The 21941-nt window shown below is 50.4% G+C and overlaps 1 protein-coding gene across 2 annotated transcripts; it reads right to left on the minus strand.

The window, feature by feature from the left end:
- Positions 1-2039: 2039 nt before the first annotated feature.
- On the minus strand, positions 2040-20860 carry PRKAR1A (protein kinase cAMP-dependent type I regulatory subunit alpha). Of its 2 annotated transcripts, none has more exons than XM_069542254.1 (11): positions 20383-20860; positions 16971-17150; positions 12184-12354; positions 7551-7642; positions 7289-7350; positions 6503-6549; positions 5499-5657; positions 4781-4841; positions 3639-3760; positions 2659-2740; positions 2040-2359 (listed from the first exon to the last, which is right to left on the minus strand). In XM_069542254.1, exons 2-11 carry the CDS (start codon positions 17142-17144, stop codon positions 2187-2189), a joined length of 1143 nt encoding a protein of 380 aa, XP_069398355.1. In that variant the 5' UTR covers positions 17145-17150; positions 20383-20860; the 3' UTR covers positions 2040-2186. The 2 variants fall into 2 exon arrangements, with proteins under 2 accessions (XP_069398355.1, XP_069398354.1); XM_069542253.1 differs by having other exon boundaries at positions 20018-20768.
- Positions 20861-21941: the final 1081 nt, after the last annotated feature.

The raw sequence follows: 21941 nt of genomic DNA on the forward strand, positions 1-21941 counted from the left end.
TGATTCGTTAAAGGATTAAATTATTTAGTCTTTTTATTACTTGACCCACTGTTGAGACAATCTATAGCAAAAAGAAGAGAGTATATTAGCACACACAGTATAACCGGACTCGCAGCCAGCAAACGATGCGGAGCGGCCCTTGGGCGGCCCACGCTGTCCAGAGCAGGAGGTCTCACAGGCTCCCTTACCAAGCCCAGAAAGGATGGCTGCTGAAGCTCGGGATGTCCACTGAGACAGACGACGCCACTGCGATTCCTCATATGCACCCAGACTGCACAAAGGGAAAGCTCAAAATGTGAGCATTCTTAAATTCAGACTTCAATTTCCTTAGATTAAAAACTACAAAAAGGGGTAAACAGCAAAGCCAAATGACTTAAGAGCAAAATTCATTTAGGAAGCATTGTGGCCATCTAAGCACACACGAACGTGATCACATACACACAGGAAACTGCAAACGCATGACATTCTCAAGTACAGTTTTGGCGTTTAAACAAAGATCAAATTAAGCTTTAAGCTAACCAACAATTTTTAGTATTTTAAATATAAAAAGGCAGCTAAACACAAAATACAGATCAAAAATCCTCATTTAGTATAATTTTGAAAAATAAAAACTTTGTAATAAGGTGGCTTTCTATTCCACACTAAAAGGTAAATAAAATGTTTCCCAGATTTATACTCCAAACTAGTAACAACCTAAAAACTGTTCAAATCCGTGAAAAAACATGTACCATGGCCAATTTAATGATCCAGGAAAGGGTAAGAAGGGATTAATAATTGGAGCCAGTTGCATGCAGATGGAGAAAGAAACGCTTGCAGTCATTCCCAAATATACCCCCCCACGTTATGTTACAAAGATCACAAGGCAAACAAGAGTGCCTACATTACGGAGCTGTGAGATGCTGTTTAAAAACAACAGATGAACAATGGGGCTATCATTGGTGCCCAGGGAATAGTTTAACAACACAAGGTTGATAAGGCTGGAAAATACTGAAATACAGTTAAGACTCAAAACAAGTTTACACAGAAAAGCCTCCCAGGGAATAAAACAGTGGAGAGGGAAGCAGAACTTCTCAGCAGGATGGCCTCTCTGACGGACGTGCAACACAGACACGTCCCACCGCACCCCCAAGCCCCATAGTCTAGCGGATTTAAAGCGGGGCGAGGGGTGGTGGCGGTGCTGAAGCAAGTAAAGAGCGTCCGCCCCAGGCCCCTGCCCCAGCGAGCTCGGGGCAGGGTCCCGACACTGAGCTGCCTGCCCGTCGCCCCGTGAGCAACCCCGCTTCCCTTTCACATCGACGTGGAGTGTATCTTTCCTGGAGTCAGGGCTTACAGGGCATGAGAGGTTACCATCCTGGAGTCACCTGAAGGGTGCACACTAACCAGAAGCTCTGAGTTCACAGCCAAGAACGCAGACCTCGGATTCTCATTACCAGTTCGGCACCTGCTGATGAGCATTTGGCACTGGCTGGAAAGAGGAAAAGTCTAAGGAATCTGTGAGCTGAGGCATCTGTCGTTCAATCAGAACTGGTATCTGTGGCTTATGATTTGGTGTGAAATGCAGAAAGCAGGGATAGACAGCCACACCTCGACATGCTGCAGAGCTGAAGAGGGGACCTTAACCACCAGAGACAAACAGAACCAGGCCCTCAGCCGACAAATACAGATTCTTATTAAACAAGAAAAGAACTGGTCATATCACAGCAACAAGGGGCTTCTCCACCCTTAGGCTACTTTAACTACAGACAGATGTCCTGCTACATGAAGGTTCTTCCATTCCTGTTCTTCCTAATCCTCAGAGCTTCATGAGAAAGCATTTATTCCATAGAGACAGACGGCACACACGGCCACAGTCTAAAGAACACGTACAGTAGCAGAAGGCGGGCGTCACTTCAAGGGAAGCTCGCACTGCCGCCTCGGCCCCCAGGTCCCTCGGTGGAGCGGGGTCAGCCCTCGGCAGACAGCGAGCGGGCTGGGGGCGCGGCGGCGGTGGCTGGGGGGCGAACACCAACACTGCACAGAGAGGCGGGGACAGCCAAGTCTTCAGAGAACCCTTCTATTTATTTAGCTGTGTGAGCACTCAGTAATGCTCCAAAATAAAAATGGTGCCACAAAAGCAACTTGAGCAGAAGCCAACAGGAAGCTGCGGTGCCCGGGGCCGCGGGCGCTGCGCGGGGCCGGGGCGGGCCTCACACAGACAGGGACACGAAGCTGTTGTACTGCTGGATGTTGCGCTTGAGGATGTCGGAGCACGGGCCGAGGACGCGCTCGAACCGCGGCCGGTCCAGCTTGACGCACTTCAGCGGGCCGCGGGCCACCACGGTGGCTGCACGGGGCCGGTTCATCAGCAGAGCGATCTCGCCTGGAGGGGAGAGGGGGCTGAGAGCGGGCACACTCCCGGAACGCTCCCCGAGAGGCACCCTGAGAGCAGAGAGAGACTCGCCCAGACCACACGACATCCAGGCCACACGACATCCGCACTTCAGAAAAACCACCAAACGACAGACCTGAGACAGTAATGTAATTCTTAACTGAGTCAAGGTCAAACACTCCGAGAGCCAAGCAACTGAAGTGGGCACTGAAGCGCAGGAGAAGGGAGACAGGCGCAGGAAGGACCGCGGCGCACGCTGGGCAGGAACGTCACCCCGCGGGGCCACTCACCGAAGTAGTCCGAGGGGCCCAGCCTTCCCACCTCCACAAACTCCTCGTTCTCTGAGCGCCGCTGCAGCACCGCGGCCGAGCCCTGCGATGGGACCACCAGAGAGCAAGACACGTTAACGCGGCCCACGCCCAGGGGGCATGCTCGGCGCCCTCTGCAACTTTAGGGCGCTGCCAAAAGAAGCAGAATCCAGCAGCTACTTCAAATCTTCTGTGTTCATGTGATGGAGAGGACTGGAGAGTCAGCACAGGCGTGACCTCCATCCCCAGAGTTCCTGCTGGCGGCACTTCGCATCAAGCCAAGGGACCGCCAGGGTTTGGACTGAGGCGAGAAACTGCGGGAGGAGGGCCAGACCCAGGCACACCGGTTCCTCATGGACACAGGTGTACGTGAGCGACACCCCAGCTCCTCCAGGTACTGTCCCTGCCTGCTGCCTCACAGTGACAAGAGTTCTGTCTGCCACAGAAATGCCAGGGCTCAGAAGAGCCTGGCCACGCTCCTGCCTGGCCCTGCTCACTAAGACGTCCTCGACCCCTGGCTGGAGAGGTACCAGCAGCTTCTCCTGACCCTCCTCACAGCACATACCAGCTGTGTGGGTCTCCATGTCCATGGTCATGAGCACATAAAACACAGGAAAACAGAGAATTTAAAGACCTGAGCTGGGCCCTTTATTGCCAAACAGCCCCAAAGCATGATTTTAACAAAAATGTACATCACCTCACAGTCTGCACGTTGAATGGCAGAGTTCTGTTCGGCCTGTATAAGCAGGATTAATTTAAGTAGATCCGAATCTGGCTAATACCTCCCACAATTCTGACTTTGACTTAAACTCATTTAAAACGTGGTGGCCTAGCAGAAAAACAAACATCAGCACTTCAAAGGGAAGGACGGCCTTCACCTGGAACTGCCAGGCGACCCTAGAAGAGAAGCTGCGGCTGGGGACCAGCGCCCCCTTCCCCCTCCAGGGCTGCCCCGTCTTTACCTCCAAGATAATGAAGAACTCATCACCCGGCTCCCCCTGCACCACAATCTTCTGCCCGTCTTCAAACTGGACTGGTTCCAACGCATCGGCTACCGTGAGACGCTCCCACTTGTCCAGAGATTCTAAAAGGCAGATAGCAAAAGAGTTTCTCTACGTTATTTGGTATTGCTAAAAATTTCAAAACAAAAAGTACAAAAAGCCAACTGAAACACTCCAGTGTGGCTCAGATTCAACTTGGCACCTGTCTTCAACTAGCCCTCCCTCAGCAACACCCTGTCACGCGCAAATGGCCCACGCACCCTCCTGAATTCAGGGGCCCAGGAGCCAAGCTAATCTACAGCAACTCATCCAGTGGGAAAGGCATGAAAAGAACGTGATCATTAAGTATTGCCAGAGACTGCCATCAATGCAACTCAAACCTGCAATTATACGACCCAAAGAGACTCTGTTCCAGAAATGCAGAGAAATAACTGATTCATTTACAAAACCAGTAAGAATAACTAAAAATAACCTATGTTCCCAAAGGCCAAACTAACACTCAAGACACTAGAAGTAATCATCTCTGAGAAAGGAAAGGAAGGGCACGAAGCCAAGTCACTGTGAAAGCAACGACTCATGCGGCCGTGTGAAATCTACCATTCCCTCCACGAAGAGCAGCTTGTGACGACGTCTCCACGTCCATGCCACAGACCCCACAGCAGCACTTCCAATCACGCTGCTCTGCATTTCCTCAAACTCTAGCATTTTTTCAGAGAAAGCCAGCAAGTGACACCAAACCTTTCCACAGAAGAGACACATTCTTGGTGACACTTCCCTGAACTGAAAAAACTCACTGACAGAGCAATGGAGACCCAGTCCCGGGGGTAACCAGCCATCCACCGTCTGGAGGACAGGTCCAGCCTTCCTATCCTTCCAGGAAGAATCAATAGCACTTATTTCTAACTAAGAGGTCAGCCATCCACTAGCAAATTAAACACAAGTTGAAATTACTTCTTAGCCAAACTTCAGTTTCACATTCCCGTGCTTTTTGTGACTGTGAAAATATATTGATAACTCAAGCCATTTTTATGAAACAGAATCTACTTCCTTAAGCATTACTAACACTTCAATTTAGCGATTCTCCATGCAACTTCCCAACTTACCTAAAATAGACACTTTACTAAGAAACTCCTCATACATCTTCCGCTTTCTCAGCGTGCTTCCCTGTAAATGAAAAAAAGAAAGTCATATCTCTAAACTGTGTAAATTACAGAACTCTGTGGAGTAAGAAATGTTGTTTCAGGTAAACTGACAGCAGTTACTCAGAGCTTGCTTGTTTTCTCCTGTTGGAGACGGTAAGGTCTACATTGAATAAAAAGCTCTCGGTAACTTGCTCCTGAAAGGAACACCAACTATATGGCCAAAGAATTAATCAAATACTGAAACATCAAAAAAGCAAATTATCAGTTCTGCCAAAAAAAAAAAAAAAACAAGTAAAGCTGAGTATACTTCCAGCTTAGGGTCCTTCTCCACAACCCCCATCCTCCACAGAAAGGAGGACTCAAACTGCTATCACAGAAACGTCAGCGCAGCGTCCATCAAGCCGTCCGTCTGTGTGAAGACTGGCCAAAGGGAGACGCGCTGCCCGACGGAGACAGTTCCAAGCATCAGCTGACCGCTGCACACACACCCTGCGTCTGTCTCCCGTATCATTTCAGCCAAAGTTCTGTTCTAAGAGATCTCTGTCGCAAACGGTGTAACGGGCAACGCTAAGGTCAAGCATTCAATCGTCACAAGCATTCCCATCTTCCCGCGGTGGCACTGTCGAACGCGAGTCACACAGCCTGGACAGTGGGCTGCACCCACTCGCGCGGGTCTCACCATGAGGATCCTTCTGTAGCTGTCCCGGTCAATGCCCCACAGCTTCACGTTCGTCTTGGCCTTGACAGTGGCCGCTCGGGGAGTCCCGTAAATCAGAGCAAGCTCCCCGAAGCTCCCTCCTTCCCCAACACTGGTTGCCCATTCATTGTTGACATAGACCTAAAATACAAAAGCGCTGGTTATCTCTACACACACAAGTATATACGGATTAAAGACCCGCACACTCTTTTCAAAGATCAGAATCCTGAACTCTGTTGTAGAAAATAAGATGTTACCTTTCCGGACCACAACAGGGCAAAACACCCGACTTGTGACAAGTCAGACATGTCCAGAGCGTCTATGACACAGCTGGTCTAATTATCTGGGGAGAAAAAGGCCCTCAGCACGGATGGTGAGCGCAGTGACCTAGGCACTGGCAGTGCTCCTTACGTGGTTACGAGGCAAAAGGAGGAGGGGGCAGAAGAGGCCGGTCAGACGGCATCACCAGTGCAACAGACATGACCATAAGCAACCTCCACGACAGCGGAGGACAGGAGAGGCTGGCACGCAGCAGCCCACAGGGCCGCAGAGTCGGACACAACACAGCCACTGAGCAGGTGTATTTACAGAGCCCTGTGCCAGGCACTGGGCTGGTCAGCATTTTACTTGTTGTGCCACTGAGTTTTCTAACGCTCTTATGGGAGGGACAAGATGTACAGGACAGAGGCTGTACCAAGTCTCCCGGCTGATGACCTGTCGAGACCCCCGACCTTATCCTGCAAAGCAGGCACACGTGCCTGAACTGCTAACCCAGCAAAAGTTCCGAACTGTACATTCAGCCAAAGAAGCTACCTTCAGAAAGTTTACGTGTCAGTAAAAATGGCCTTTCTTGGTGTCAGTGAAACATCTGGCAAAAGGAATCTAACATACGAGGATGCAATAGCCCTCAGGCCTCTCAGAAGCAGTAAGTGACAAGCTGACTTTTAAAAGAGTCTCGACATATTTTTGCTATTATTAAATCTTACGTCCATCTCTCCTTGGTCAATCACGTAGAAGTTATCCCCTTCGTCACCTAAAAGTGAGGAGAGTAAAAAAGTCAGAAGCAAATTATAAATTAAAAAAGAACAAATCAAACCAAGAAGTCCAGCAATATATTTTACAAGTCATAAAACTGACCAGGTCATCAGTCATCTCACAGTGAAGACGCCTCTGAAAAATAACTTAAGCAAGCCACTTATGTATAGAAATGGTAATGGTAACTGCTATGTCATCTAAAACAACAAATAAGATACAATAGTAACAACGTATCACCCTGTCACTAAAAAAGAAATTACATGGCTTACGAAACCCCATGAAGATACTGAGACTAAATAAGAAAGGAAAAGAGGAATACCCAAAGCTGAGCTCCATGTCAGTGTGTGTGGGCAGAGAGCCAGCAGGAGGGACAGAGCCTTCCACAGAGACGAGCTCGGTGAGCAAGAGTCTGAGTGTGGCTCACTCCCTGCTTTATCTTCCTCGGACCCATTAACGATTAATATAAAGCATACATAAAACCTATGTGGCCCTGGAATTCCTTACGAAGTGAAACTGCACGAATCTTCTTTAACAGTCACTATGAACCAGACTACACTGACATTAGGGAAATATTAGTCCCTTAGGCAAAGTGTGCCTTTTACTTTTAGCTGAGACGATTTTAATTCAAGAAATAAGAAAATCCAACAGTATACCAAAAGGAAGAAGGTAGGCTTCAAGAGGAAAAAAAACTCCACAACATTAACACTAGCACTTGCCATAAAAGCGGCCACCCTTACCCTGCTGAATGACCGTCTCTCCAGCAATAAAGGAAACTGGGAACATGGCGTCAAAAATGTCACTGCAGGGAGAGAAGGCTTCATGTTACAAAACATTAACCTTAAAACTAACAGACCTTAGTCTGTTAGTTAACCTTAGAGCTTCCAGATTTTCAGCCTGGAGTGGCACCAGGTCAACAATTATGAAGACGCTTTAAAACTTCCAACAGTGAGGCAGCTAGTTTGGGATCCCAACTGTACCGGAAAAAAAAATATCACCTACCTTCTCTCGTTATCATCAAGATGTGAAAACAGTACGTTCTTTTCAATGGCTTTAGCTAAAGCAGCCATTGTCTTATAATCTTTCGGTATAACCTAGGAAAGAGCAGAAAGTCCAATGACCATTCCATATGTTCCATAAACCAAAACAACTTCATGACTGAAACCAACATTTCAATTAGATGTCAAGCTACCTTAGGTATTTAGACAAGTCTGCTTTGAGTTCAGTTCAGTTCAGTTGCTCAGTCGTGTCCGACTCTTTGCGACCCCATGAATCGCAGCAAGCCAGGCCTCCCTGTCCATCACCATCTCCCGGAGTTCACTCAGACTCACGTCCATCGAGTCCGTGATGCCATCCAGCCACCTCATCCTCTGTCATCCCCTTCTCCCCCTGCCCCCAATCCCTCCCAGCATCAGAGTCTTTTCCAATGAGTCAACTCTTCGCATGAGGTGGCCAAAGTGCTGGAGTTTCAGATTTTGGAGTTTCAGATTTTGTATCATTCCTTCCAAAGAAATCCCAGGACTGGTCTCCTTTACGATGGACTGGTTGGATCTCCTTGCAGTCCAAGGGACTCTCAAGACTCTTCTCCAAAACCACAGTTCAAAAGCATCAATTCTTCAGAGCTCAGCCTTCTTCACAGTCCAACTCTCACATCCATAGATGACCACTGGAAAAACCAAAGCCTTGACTAGACGGAACTTGGTCAGCAAAGTAATGTCTCTGCTTTTGAATATACTATCTAGGTTGGTCATAACTTTCCTTCCAAGGAGTAAGTGTCTTTTAATTTCACGGCTGCAGTCACCATCTACAGTGATCTTGGAGCCCCCCAAAAATAAAGTCTGACACTGTTTCCCCATCTATTTCCCATGAAATGATGGGACCGGATGCCATGATCTTCATTTTCTGAATGTTGAGCTTTAAGCCAACTTTTTCGCTCTCCTCTTTCACTTTCATCAAGAGGCTTTTTAGTTCCTCTTCACTTTCTGCCGTAAGGGTGATATCCTCTGCATATCTGAGGTTATTGACATTTCTCCCAGCAATCTTCATTCCAGTTTGTGTTTCTTCCAGCCCAGCATTTCTCATGATGTCCTCTGCATATAAGTTAAATAAACAGGGTGACAATATACAGCCCTGACGTACTCCTTTTCCTGTTTGGAACCAGTCTGTTGTTCCATGTCCAGTTCTAATTGTTGCTTCCTGACCTGCATACAGACTTCTCAAGAGGCAGGTTCGGTGGTCTGGTATTCCCATCTCTTTCAGGATTTTCCACAGTTTCTTGTGATCCACACAGTCAAAGGCTTTGGCATAGTCCATAAAGGAGAAATAGATGTTTTTCTGGAACTCTCTTGCTTTTTCGATGATCCAGCAGATGTTGGCAATTTGATCTCTGGTTCCTCTGCCTTTTCTAAAACTAGCTTGAACATCAGGGAGTTCACGGTTCACATATTGCTGAAGCCTGGCTTGGAGAATTTTGAGCATTACTTTACTAGCACATGAGATGAGTGCAATTGTGCAGCAGTTTCAGCATTCTTTGGCACTGCCTTTCTTTGGAATTGGAATGAAAACTGACCTTTTCCAGTCCTGTGGCCACTGCTGAGTTTTCCAAATTTGCTGGCATATTGAGTGCAGCACTTTCACAGCATCATCTTTCAGGATTTGAAACAGCTCAACTGGAATTCCATCACCTCCACTAGCTTTGTTCATAGTGATGCTTTCTAAGGTCCACTTGACTTCACATTCCAGGATGTCTGGCTCTAGGTGAGTGATCACACCATCGTGATTATCTGGGTCGTGAAGATCTTTTTTGTACAGTTCTTCTGTGTATTCTTGCCACCTCTTCTTAATATCTTCTGCTTCTGTTAGGTCCAGACCATTTCTGTCCTTTATCAAGCCCATCTTTGCATGAAATGTTCCCTTGGTATCTTTTTAAAAAATTTTACTTTCCTTTTATTTTACAATACTGTATTGGTTTTGCCATACATTGACATGAATCCACCACGGGTGTACATGAGTTCCCATTCCTGAACCCCCCTCCCACCTCCCACCCCATCTAATTTTCTTGAAGAGATCTCTAGTCTCTCCCATTCTGTTGTTTTCCTCTATTTCTTTGCATTGATCGCTGAAGAAAGCTTTCTTATCTCTTCTTGCTATTCTTTGGAACTCTGCATTCAGATGCTTATATCTTTCCTTTTCTCCTTTGCTTTTCGCCTCTCTTCTTTTCACAGCTATTTGTAAGGCCTCCCCAGACAGCCATTTTGCTTTTTTACATTTCTTTCCCATGGGGATGGTCTTGATCCCTATCTCCTGTACAATGTCACGAACCTCCATCCATAGTTCATCAGGCACTGTATCTATCAGATCTAGGCCCTTAAATCTATTTCTCACTTCCACTGTATAATCATAAGGGATTTGATTTAGGTCATACCTGAATGGTCTAGCGGTTTTCCCTACTTTCTTCAAGTTAAGTCTGAATTTGGTAAGAAGGAGTTCATGATCTGAGCCAGTCAGCTCCTGATCTTGTTTTTGTTGACTGTACAGCTTCTCCATCTTTGGCTGCAAAGAAAATAATCAATCTGATTTCGGTGTTGACCATCTGGTGATGTCCATGTTCTCTTATGTTGTTGGAAGAGGGTGTTTGCTATGACCAGTGCATTTATTAGTCTTTGCCCTGCTTCATTCCACATTCCAAGGCCAAATTTGCCTGTTCCTCCAGGTGTTTCTTGACTTCCTACTTTTGCATTCCAGTCCCCTATAATGCAAAGGACATCTTTTTTGGGTGTTAGTTCTACAAGGTCTTGTAGGTCTTCATAGAACTGTTCAACTTCAGCTTCTTTAGCATTACTGGTTGGGGCATAGACGTGGATAACTGTGATACTGAATGGTTTGCCTTGGAGACGAACAGAGATCATTCTGTCATTTTTGAGATTGCATCCACGTACTGCATTTCGGACTCTTCTGTTGACCATGATGGCTACTCCATTTCTTCTGAGGGATTCCTGCCTGCAGTAGTAGATATAATGGTCATCTGAGTTAAATTCACCCATTCCAGTCCATTTTAGTTCGCTGATTCCTAGAATGTCGACGTTCACCCTTGCCATCTCTTGTTTAACCACTTCCAATTTGTCTTGATTCATGGACCTGACATTCCAGGTTCCTATGCAATATTGCTCTTTACAGCATTGGATCTTGCTTCTATCACCAGTCACATCCACAACTGGGTATTGTTTTTGCTTTGGCTCCATCCCTTCATTCTTTCTGGAGGTATTTCTCCACTGATCTCCAGTAGCATATTGGGCACCTAATGACCTGGGGAGTTCCTCTTTTGGTATCCTATCAGTTTGCCTTTTCATACTGTTCATGGGGTTCTCGAGGCAAGAATACTGAAGTGGTTTGCCATCCCTTCTCCAGTGGACCACATTCTGTCAGACCTCTCCACCATGACCCGCCCGTCTTGGGTTGCCCCGCAGGCATGGCTTGGTTTCATTGAGTTAGACGAGGCTGTGTTCCTAGTGTGATTAGATTGACTAGTTTTCTGTGAGTATGGTTTCAGTGTGTCTGCCCTCTGATGCCCTCTTGCAACACCTACCATCTTACTTGGGTTTCCCTTACCTTGGGCGTGGGGTATCTCTTCACGGCTGCTCCAGAAAGCACAGCCGCTGCTTCTTACCTCGGACGAAGGGTATCTCCTTACCGCCGCTGTTCCTGACCTTCAACATGGGAATACTCCTCTAGGCCCTCCTGCGCCTGCGCAGCCACCGCTCCTCGGGTTGCTCCTCCCGGTCACTGGCCCTGGCCTCGGGCGTGAGTGGCTCCTCCCAGCCACCTCCCCTGGCCTCGGACTCGGGGTGGCTCCTCAGGGTCACCGCCCCTGGCCAGGCGCGAGGTGACTTCTCCTGGCCGCCCTGACCTCGGACGCGGGGTGTCTCCTCTCGGTCGCCGCCCTGACCTCGGACGCAGGGTAGCTCCTCTCAGCCGTTCCTGAGCCGTTGCAGCCTGGCACTCTAGGCCGCTGCCCCTGACCTTGGACGTGGGGTAGCTCCTCTCAGCCGGGCTCAGTGCGCCAGCTCGCCACAGTTAAGTATTTTCAACACAACACTCTCATACTATCTCTGACCCACAGATACTGACTTTGAGTGAACAAATACTAATTAATCCCCTTTGTCTACAACTAGGCCTGCACTGAAAGGCTGGTATTTGGTTCCTAGTCAACAACCAAAGAAACAAACCAAAATCACCTTACCCAAGGTCATTACTGAGGCACACCTAAGCGTTTTATGATAACTGGTCATCTTCCAAAGTACGAGCATGTACTGTTAGTCTCAGAACCTCTTGCCGGCCCAATTATCTTCCCCCTTCAGGCTGATCGCGTAACTGGAAGTGGCAGCCTGGCTCTCAGAAAGAGCCAATGGAGATGGATGACGCTTACAGAGCAAAAGGTTAAAGGCACCCCACGGATGAGAGGACGTCAAACCCTGACACCACAATTCAAGACAAAAAGTACTGATGGCCTATTATTGCAGAAACGTGCTCCCCAGTACCCAGGAACAGCGCAGGATGGAGTACGGCCCACTCCGTCTGTGTTTACTACTGGGAACAGAGCACGTTCATCAGAGGAGACACTCCGGAGTGCAGGTACCTTCCGAACATAGGATGCGGCATCCTCCTCGGTGTAGACCTCAGCGCTGATGGCCCCGCGTCGCCGCCGGCCCTTCACCACGGGGTTAGGGGGCGGCGGGGAGATTTCATCCTCCCGAGAGTCTGCACGGCTGCCTGCTTTCTGCAGGTTCTGGATCTGCTTTGCCTCCTCCTAAAAAATTACAAGTTTATAAAATGAGACCCTGCATTGGTGCTCTTTACTGGCGTTCTCCTATTCTAACGCCAGTCCTCAGTCACTGCAAATCTCTCCTTATCAACGTGAAAGTTAAGGGGCAAAGGCCAATCAAGAACGGGAGAAAACGGAGAGTCGAATTTGAAGAAAAATACTCTGAAAGGTTATACTGCTCCTCAGACGGCAACAGACGCGATACTAACAAACAGCCACTGGCACAAGGGCACGCAGCACGCACAGAAGAGCTACACACGCACCACGGCCGCAAAGCGACCGTCATCTGCAGGCACTCAGCGGCGATAAACTGCAAAACAAAGCCTGGGAGATGGGTGTGAGCCCCCTGCCTCGCCCACGCACGCCACCAGGAACAGCACTCCGGCACAGCAGTGACACAGCAAAGTCCAGACCATCAGGCGACCCCATTAGCTCAGCCCGAAGCCCGTGGACCTGCCACGCCACATCACACGAGGCAAGGGGAACACAGAACCAGCGCCAGAGAGTGCTGAGCCTGTGGTCTGCATGTTCAACAGATAACACAATGGGATGGGAGCCTGGGCTCCACACCTGCCCTGACAGAGGTGGAAGCTTTCTTTACAAAGGGCAGGGCTGACACTCGGTTTACCTGCTTTTAACAACTGATTAAACCAATCCAAATGAAACCAAGATCAACCGTTTAACAATCTTATTTTTCATATCTAGGGCCTTAAAAAGAAATCCCCCTCAGGTCTGCAGCAGAGAATGAGTTATGACTGACGCCAAACCCGAATGAAACAAGCCGAGAACAGCGAGCTATCACCTCCTCATTTGTGACTCACTCTCCATTCTTTTCCTAAATCAGCCTTGAAATTCTAAATGACAGCATTTACTAATTATTTCTGAAAAATTCTGATAAAAAAGAATTGAAGGAGGTGGCGGCTTTTTCTCCTGCCTGGTACTCAGCTCTGCATCCGGCATCAAGACAAAGAACACACCAGTGCAGCAAGAACCATCTAGAACAACCACCACTGAGGCAAGAACAGCACTTATTTCTATCAGGAGACTTGTGCCCGATGGTTGTTTTTTTTTAATTTTTGGAGGGAGGAACCAGCTTTATTTTTCTCATCTAGACTTTTCAATTAAAAACACAGTAACAAAGGCCTATAACAAAACTAACATGAATGTATTTGCATATTTAGTTACAAATGCATTTACCTGTTGATCAAATAATAAAGTGTGTCTACTGCTAGGCATTTAAACATGCATGTATGTGAAATTACAGATACACACAGTTATTCACTATACCAAAGCTTTTAACAGCAAAATACGGGAAACCACCAAAATGGTCATCAATGTGGCGATCAAATAACGCCCATAATTAACGTATGTCCATACAATGGGACGCCATGCACACACTGGACACGCGTGTGTAAACGCCCGTATACAATGGAACTCGGGCGGCGCTCCAGGGAGACAATGGCATAGGAAAAAGACTTTTCATTGTCCTGCTGATCCACGGGCAAATATGTAACCAAATTGTTTTTTAAAAAATTTTCAAAGAAAACTCACTTCATTGTCATTCTGGTAATTATAGTAACAGGTAAGGTTTTTCTCATTCCATATTAACAGAGAACTTTAAAACTCAAGTCTCCCCAAAGTTTAAAGTTCAAGAGCATAAATGAAAACACAGATTCTACCCCCCCAAGATTCGTCATTGATATTTCACAAAAATTCATGAAAAATCTCACAGGTAACCCTTCGTTTGGAAGTACTGTCTATCTAAGGGAGTTTTTACTGTCTCAGACGATTCTGAAGTGCCAAGAGCACTGCGGTGGTAACAATGCTTCCTGGGTTTCCAGCTTCAACAGCGTTCAATGTGTCCTGATCCTGATGACGCAGAGCCAGGGCTGAGGTCACTCGTCTCTCCCGAGCATCGCGACACGTTCTCACGCCCTTTTTCGCGCTGCTGTCGTTCTTCAGGGTCCTCACTCCTCAAAAGAGCCCTCCCAGTCCACCTACTGTCAGGGCATCCCAGCACACTAAGTCCTGATTCTGGCCCGTGGCTCACTCAGCGTGTTCCCACCGTCCTCCCTGCCCTGACATCCATTCTTCCCAGAGGGTGAAGCCAGCGTCCCAGCCCACTGACATGGGGTTTGGTACGTGGCCTGTTCTGCCACGCCACGCCCTCCTGTGAGGCTGCACTCTGGCCCCTGGAGCCTCTGACCGCTCTGCCTTGAGAACAGCATGCCTTACACACGGCTGCTCCTTCCACTGAGCCCCAGAACAAGACATACGCAGCCAAGACAATACGGGCCGAGCAGAGCGCGCTGCACGCGCACGGCCAAGTGTCAGGGCATCTGGAGTAAACCACTGAGGCGCGGGCGGCACGAGGTGCTGCGACAGAAGCTGGTCCCTGGGCGGCCACAGCTGCGTTCCCTGACCCCTCGCTCAGCTTTCCTGCTTCCTCCCTAAAACGGTGACAGTCACCAGCCTCGCACGTTTGAAATAATGAGCATCTGCAGAAGGTCAGTGGCTCACACAGCACCTGGCACACGGGAGGCACCACGGTCAGAGCCATCACAAAGCCTCTCATCCACTAGTCGGCAAGGTTCACGTGAACACACACGCAAGAGAGGACTCGGGTCACAAACGACAGCCTGAAGGGAGCTGCAGACGCTTCACTGGACCAGCTGACAGGCTTCTGGGGCATCTCTCACTGAGCAGTTGCGGGAACCAGAAACATGAGCCCTGGTTAGCACGGCAAAGAGGAGACGCAAAGAGGAGACAAGAGTGAGCCTGTATTCTCAGACATACACCTCAACACCTAACGTACAAAAATGACCTGTTTCACAGCTGAAACCCGAGTTTCTCCAACATCCACTTATCTTTAGTCAACCCTGGCTAAAGGAATGGATGCGAGTGAACAAAAGCCCACGAATCACACAACAGTGCTAAGCTGTGCCTCCTACTCGGGGCAGAGAGGCCGACACAGGTCACACCTAGCAACCCCACGGGCACACCGACGCCTCTCAGGGTCCTTCCTGCTCCCCTGCAGGCAGTGCTCCAGCAGGGCCATCAAAGCGCAGCCCTGAGGCAGCAGGGCACCCACACTCCCTACAGACAGACACACACTGCGTGCCGCGCCCCCCTCGTCCGCTCAGCGGCTGGCTGCTACTGATGTGCAGAGAGAAGAGGGATCACCTTACAGTGACCTGTGACCCGACTTCAGAACCAGACCTCCAGGAACGCACTTGACTTCCAAACGGAGGGAAGGCCCACAGCAGCCTGGCGCTGCAGCGCTCCACTACCAGAAACCGCTGAAATAAGAGGAAACCAGACTTTCTACCACGATTCCAAAACACTAAGGCTACATTCACTGGGACTGGTTAGGTTTTCCTGTTGTTTTTAATTATTCTAATCATGGTACTAGACACCAATTTCAACAGCTTTCCAAGAAAACGGGGAAAAGGGTCCAATCACTGAGCCACCCAAACATTTTTTGAACATTAGTAAAACAGATTCTTTTACTACTTATGCTGATTGAGAAGCTGTCCAAACCAGTGGAATACAGTATAAAAGTTTCTGCTATACAACTAGATAATTAACAACCATACACCTAAGAAAATGCCTCCCAAGTGGTACACTGTCATTATGAACCACGTCACAACTTCAATATGCATTAAGAAAATCTGTAACTTTACCCTGCTGAAATTTCAGGAGCAAATCAAACAAACTACTCAAAACTTTTAACAATCCAGACTTTCTCACTCATCATTTTTTTGAGGGGACTGAACTAAAGCACTGACCTTGAAGAAAAATGACCACTGTGCTTAGAACAGCACAGACCCCATGCTTGGGTCCCACCGACGCACACGCAATAAGGATGAACAATGAGTAAAAACTCAATCTCTTTTTTCTCAAGAGAAAACAAGTCCTGACCAGAACTGTAAATGAAGCAGGGTTCTGACAGCCATCAATCTTGCTCTCTCTGCTCCACAGTCGATTTATGTTGGGACATATCTTACAATAAGACACACTTGGACAACTCAGGGTTTCTAAGATACTAGTCACAAGCCAGACTTATACGCTCCAGTACAGTGATTTCTAACGTAGGATAAAGCCTACAAGTTTACTTGTTTTGCTGAAGAAAACAACATTAAATGCTTTCAAGTACTGCAGAAGTTCTCAATTCACGCCACTGATGTACTATTTTTATTTTTTAATTTTTACTGCAGTATAATCGACTTACAGTCTTGCGACAGTTTCTGCTGACCAGTGCTGTACTACTTCCAATCAACTGAACCAACTCAGTTACTTTATTTGGTCCTTTTTATGTATTAATTAAAGCAGTTACAAGGAACCGTGGCTGGAAAACCTGCCAGCCAAGTACACTGAGCATCAGAGTAGATGTGATAAATTCCACTGGTTACAAAGCTACAAGTTACTGCAAATGCACTGCCTGCCTTTGTTCCCTGAAATTCTATTTTAAATGATGATGATGATTACAAATGACTATTTGGTCAGAATTCCTTTTCTTCCCAGAGAGAGCGCTCGGCAACACGCTCCAGCCTTGCGCTTAGCAACCGTGGGGGTCAGCTCTCGCTCCCCGCTCGGCTCACCTTCTCCAGCTTCTCGAAGTACTCCCTGAGGAAGGCCATGGGCCTCTCGGGCCGCGCGGTGCACAGCTGCACGATGGAGTCCTTGAGCAGCGCCTGGATGTTGTGCTTCTGGACATAGAGCTCGCATTCCCGGAGGCTGCGCTCCTCCTCGCTGGCGGTGGTGCCGGAAGCCATGGTTCACTGCAGAGAAGAGACAGAAGCTCGGGAAAGCTGGTCACAAACAGCAACCGTCAAGCTGGCCTTCGACTTAACAAACTCACCAGGCAACCGATTCACAAAGATTTCATTCTCACTAGGTAGATTTTTAAATTTTAAAACAGGGAGGTGAGGGCTAGGGAGTGAAGTATGAAGAGAAGGCGCATTCCGGCCAGGCAGTGCTGCACAGGGCCCAGGCCCCGAGAGGCACCGACCTGGCCGGCCCCTGGCTCTCCCCGGCAGGGGCTGGTGCTGGTGCTGAGGAGTCAGGCAGGCCCCCAAGGGAATTTCATTCAGTTCTCTTCTGCAAAGGGATCCTGGACATGGGACACGTGTAAAGAGCAAACAGGACAGAGAACTACAAGGCACGGCAGTCAGCGCTTGGTGAAAGCAAGTAAGCACCAAGAGGACCGTCTGACGTCCCCTTCACGTAACCCGGATCCCAGGGGAGCAGGCCGATCTCACCCAGCAAACCACCCAAGCACAGGCTTTGATCAGCCAACACAACCAAAATGATTTAAAACACAAAAGAAACCTGGATTCGTGCGTAACAAAGGCAATTTTTAACCCCAGACTCTTTGTACCAGATGCCAGCCTTAAATGATAATACAATTATCCACGAGTAAAAGGGAAAATCTTACACGTTATTAATAGAAAAAAAAAACACCATATAAACACCTTAACAAGTAAATTATAAAACATTTGAATAGGGAAATGTTAAAACATCAAGTTTTTAACTCACGTGAAGACTAAACAGATCAACTGCACCTTCTGAATTGAGTTTAAAGGATTCGATGTGAAAGTAAGCTAAACAGAGGCAGTAATGGGCAGCTAACCTGAGCCTGGAATTCGAAGCTCACTGACTTAACAAAAGAGTCACAAACTGTTTTCCTTCCTAATTATCATGTAATTAAGATCAGAAGATTAAGGTCAGGTCCTCTCCACTCTGCAAGAGAATTCAGTACTAACCCACGTTTTCCAAATACAACGCTCACAAAACCAATGAGATCAAACTAAATTTCAAAGGACAAAGAAAGAGCACAGTGAAGGGGACAGCACTGTGCTGTTACTCGTTTAGTTCTGACAGCTTTCACGGTAAAGGTCAATAACTAATTAACAGGTCAGCAGACTGATTAACAGACCAGGAGAAAGTCTGTAGATGCCTGACAGGCACATAAAGTAAAGAGGCCACAGAAAAAGATTCCTGCTGCTCCTTCAGAAATAAGCTCACACACACACACACACACACACACACACACACCACACACCACACACCACACACCACACACCACACACCACACACACACAGATTACTTTTAGATTTACACCGCCTCTTTTACAGGTCAGACAACCATACCAACTGAAAATACACTTCAGGATTTTCTGCATTAGGAAATATATCGTACTGAAAGACACCAAAATCAGTCAATGAGATCTGTGTTTCAAAACGTTGTGGGAACATCAATACATGTTTTCAACTGACCAGAGAAACCATTCAAAGGTCAGGTTTGTGGTAGAAATGACTGGGTCCAAGAGGTGAAACTGGTTTTTTGTTTGCAACAATTTAAAAGACCAAAAAGAGGACACTGGAAATTTGGCGGCATATTATTAGAAATGCCCCCAGGATTGATGCGTTCATCGTGTGAACCCCGGAAAATCCCTGTTTCATGGTCTTAATTTCTTAACGGACTACAGACTCACTCTGCACTTCTACTCAGTTCTGCTGCTGCTGCTGCTAAGTCGCTTCAGTCGTGTCCGACTCTGTGTGACCCCACAGACGGCAGCCCCCCAGGCTCCCCCGTCCCTGGAATTCTCCAGGCAAGAACACCGGAGTGGGCTGCCATTTCCTTCTCCACTGCATGAAAGTGAAACGTGAAAGGGAAGTCGCTCGGTCGTGTCCGACTCTTCGCGACCCCATGGACCGCAGCCCGCCAGGCTCCTCTACAGCCTACAATCTAGCTCTCCCTCGCCGCCCGCTACTCAACTGCTGAAAAACGGAGACCGCACTGTGTCTCCTAAGAAAACACTGGGATTCGTTCTTCTGGAAATTCAGTTGTGACATTAACACAACGCTGTGTCCAAGGGATTAGATGCGAGGATGTATGTCAGACCCTTTGAGAAAATCGCTGATTCAGGCCGCGGCCAGGAGCCCTTCCTGGGGGTCATCCTCGGGGACCACGGAGACGGCCACTCCCGCGGGCTCCCCCCGGCGCGGACACGCGCGCCCCGAGCTGGTGGGGGGGCTCCCGGGGCCCCCGGACGTGCGCGGGGACGTGCCCTTCGCGGCACTTGGGCCCCGGCCGCGGGAGGGAGGGCGCCCATCTCGCTCCGGTCGGAAGGCCGCGGGGAGACCCCGAGGCGGGCAGCGGGGCGGGGGAGGCCGGCGAGAGGGGGCTGACGAGCGCGGACCGCCCGGGGAGGCGGGCGGCGGCCGCCGCGGGGGCGGGGCGGGGCGGGCGGCAGGCCGGGACGGGCGGGGAGCGCCGCGGGCGGGCGCGGAGGCGGCCGCGGGCTCACAGCGCGGCCCCCGCCCCCGAGGCGGCCGGAAGGGCTGGGGGCTCCGCGCGCCCCGCGCCGCCGCCCGTGGGGGGGGAGGGCGGGCGCGGCGGCGGGGGCGGGCCGGCGCCGGGAGCCGGGAGCCGGGAGCCGCCGGGGCGGCCCGGGGCGCGGACGCCGCGCCAGGGCGGGGCCCGCGGCGGCCGTGAGGAGAGGCCGCGCGGGCGGGCGGCGCCGGGGGAGCGGCCGTCCCCCCGCAGGGCGCTCCCCGCGACGCCATCTTGGGTCGGCCCGGCGCCCCCGGGCGGGCGGCGGGCGGCGAGGCGGGGCGCGCCGGGGCCCGCGAGCCCCCTCACCTGCGGACGGGCGGCGGCGGGCTCGGGCTGCGGGCTCGGAGACGGCCGGCGGGGCTCCCTCAACGACGCCCTCCCGGCCCCGCTCCACTCGGCGACAGCGGCTCCGCAACGGCGCCACCGGAAACGGCCGCGCCGCAGCCAATCAGCACCCGGCTGCTGACGTCAATGCGCCTCGCTCTGGCCAGAGCCGTCGCCCCGGCAACCTTAAAGGGGCAGCGGCCCCGCAGGCGGCCCCGCGCCCCTCCGCCCCCCGGAATGGTCCTCCGTCTGCCCTTGTTTCGGTCCCAGCGCGTCCCTGATTCGCAGCCCCCGGCGCGCGGCCTCCGGCTCGGGGCTCCCGTCGCCCGTCCCCTGCCGCCCCTCACCTGAGCCCGTCCGGACGCCGCGAGCTCCCGGCTGCTCCGCGGGCTCCCGGCCCCTGTGCGCGCGGCGCGGCAGCTCGCGTGCCCGTCCCGCGCTCGCCCAGCGCCCTCACTCCTGCAGCGCGCCGCCCGCGCCTTTTCTCCGGCCCTCCGCGCCCGCCCCCGCTCGGCCCCCGTGGGGCGTCCCGGGGGACAGGTGGGCGGCTCCGCCCAGGGCCCAGCCGAGGGGGCGCGGGGCCGGCGAGGGGGCTTCCCACCGCCTCCGGCGCGGGGGAGGCGGCAGCTGCGCCGGGGGCCGCGCGCGGGCGGGTGTGGGCCGCGCACGCCCGCCGGGCATCCGGCGCTCGGGGCCTCCGGGCTGCGGCCGGCCATCCGGGCCCCGGAAACCCGAGCCCGGCCGAGTGTCCGCTCGGCAGGTCCGGCTGCCCGCCCCGCGCCCCCCGCCCAGGGTGCTGTGGCTGGCGGAGGCCGCTCTGCCCCTTTGGGCACCAAGTGCGGGGAAGGACTTTGTGGGCGTCCGGGAGAGGCCCGAATGCCCCTAGAACTTGAAGCGCCCCCATCCTCACCCCTGACCCAGTGCGGTGAGAAGTGCACAGCGTGCTGATGGGCGCAGACCCTCTGATCGCAGGAGAAATCTCCGTCGCCTGCAAAACGGCCCCAATCGGGGACGATGCGGGGGGCGGGGGGGCGGCGTCCGTCACCGCTTCAGCCATTTTTTTTTTCCATCCCAGACTCTGCCCCTGAAGAAAGGGTATGCAGAAAGACAGAATAAATGAAGACCCTTGGAACAAGCGCATCCTTGTGTCTGGCTGGTACCTGTTGGACTCTTGGGGTATATAGATCTAGGGCTGCATGTGTGAGATACACAATGGATTTCACCCTTGTATCCCTGGACTTAAAGGACATGAACTTGAGCAAATTCCTGGGAGACAGTGGAGGGCACGATGGCCTGGCGGGCTACAGTCCATGGGGTTGAACTATATATATATATATATATATATAATGAGATACATATTATGGGATGTGTATATAAGAGATATATATCATGAATAATTTTATATTGATTCCAGATCAAAACTATATTTTGGATCTATTCGGTTAAATATTGTTAAGATTAATTTCGCCTTTGTTTTTTTTACCTTTTTATAGAGCTATTAGAAAAATTCCAAATACCTTTAAGGTTCGTGTTTATACTGTTTCTGTTGGTCATCACTGTCCTAACAGGCCAGTTGCTCCCCTAGATCCAGCAGTCTGATAGGGCTCCAGCTTCTCAGAGTATTTGTTTTATTTAGTTGTGGTTATCCCCTGCTTTCTGAAAGTCAGAGGAAGCATAGACAATTATCAGAAGGGCCAGATTAGGTCGATAAGAGGAGTGTGTATAGGGAAGTGCCCACACCCCCATGAATCTCCCCCCAGGGATGGGTGGAATGACAGATTAAAGGCAGAGCCTCCCTCATATAGGATTTCAAAGAGAACAAACAGGCTTAAGCTGGCAAGCAAGAGAGGACTTCAGTAGCAGTGAGCAGGCCCAGTCATGTTCCGAGAAGCAAACAGGGCTGTCA

The sequence above is a fragment of the Ovis canadensis genome, chromosome 11 (genome assembly GCF_042477335.2).
Source record: "Ovis canadensis isolate MfBH-ARS-UI-01 breed Bighorn chromosome 11, ARS-UI_OviCan_v2, whole genome shotgun sequence".
NCBI classification, from domain to species: domain Eukaryota; kingdom Metazoa; phylum Chordata; class Mammalia; order Artiodactyla; family Bovidae; genus Ovis; species Ovis canadensis.

Coding starts and splice junctions, on each gene's coding strand:
- PRKAR1A (XM_069542254.1), bottom strand. CDS start 17,144: ATGGCTTCCGGCACCACCGCCAGCGAGGAGGAGCGCAGCCTCCGGGAA. Junction 7,351..7,550: donor CTTGATGATAACGAGAGAAG/GTAGGTGATATT, acceptor CTCTCCCTGCAG/TGACATTTTTGACGCCATGT. Junction 2,741..3,638: donor AGTTCTTCATTATCTTGGAG/GTAAAGACGGGG, acceptor GTCCCATCGCAG/GGCTCGGCCGCGGTGCTGCA.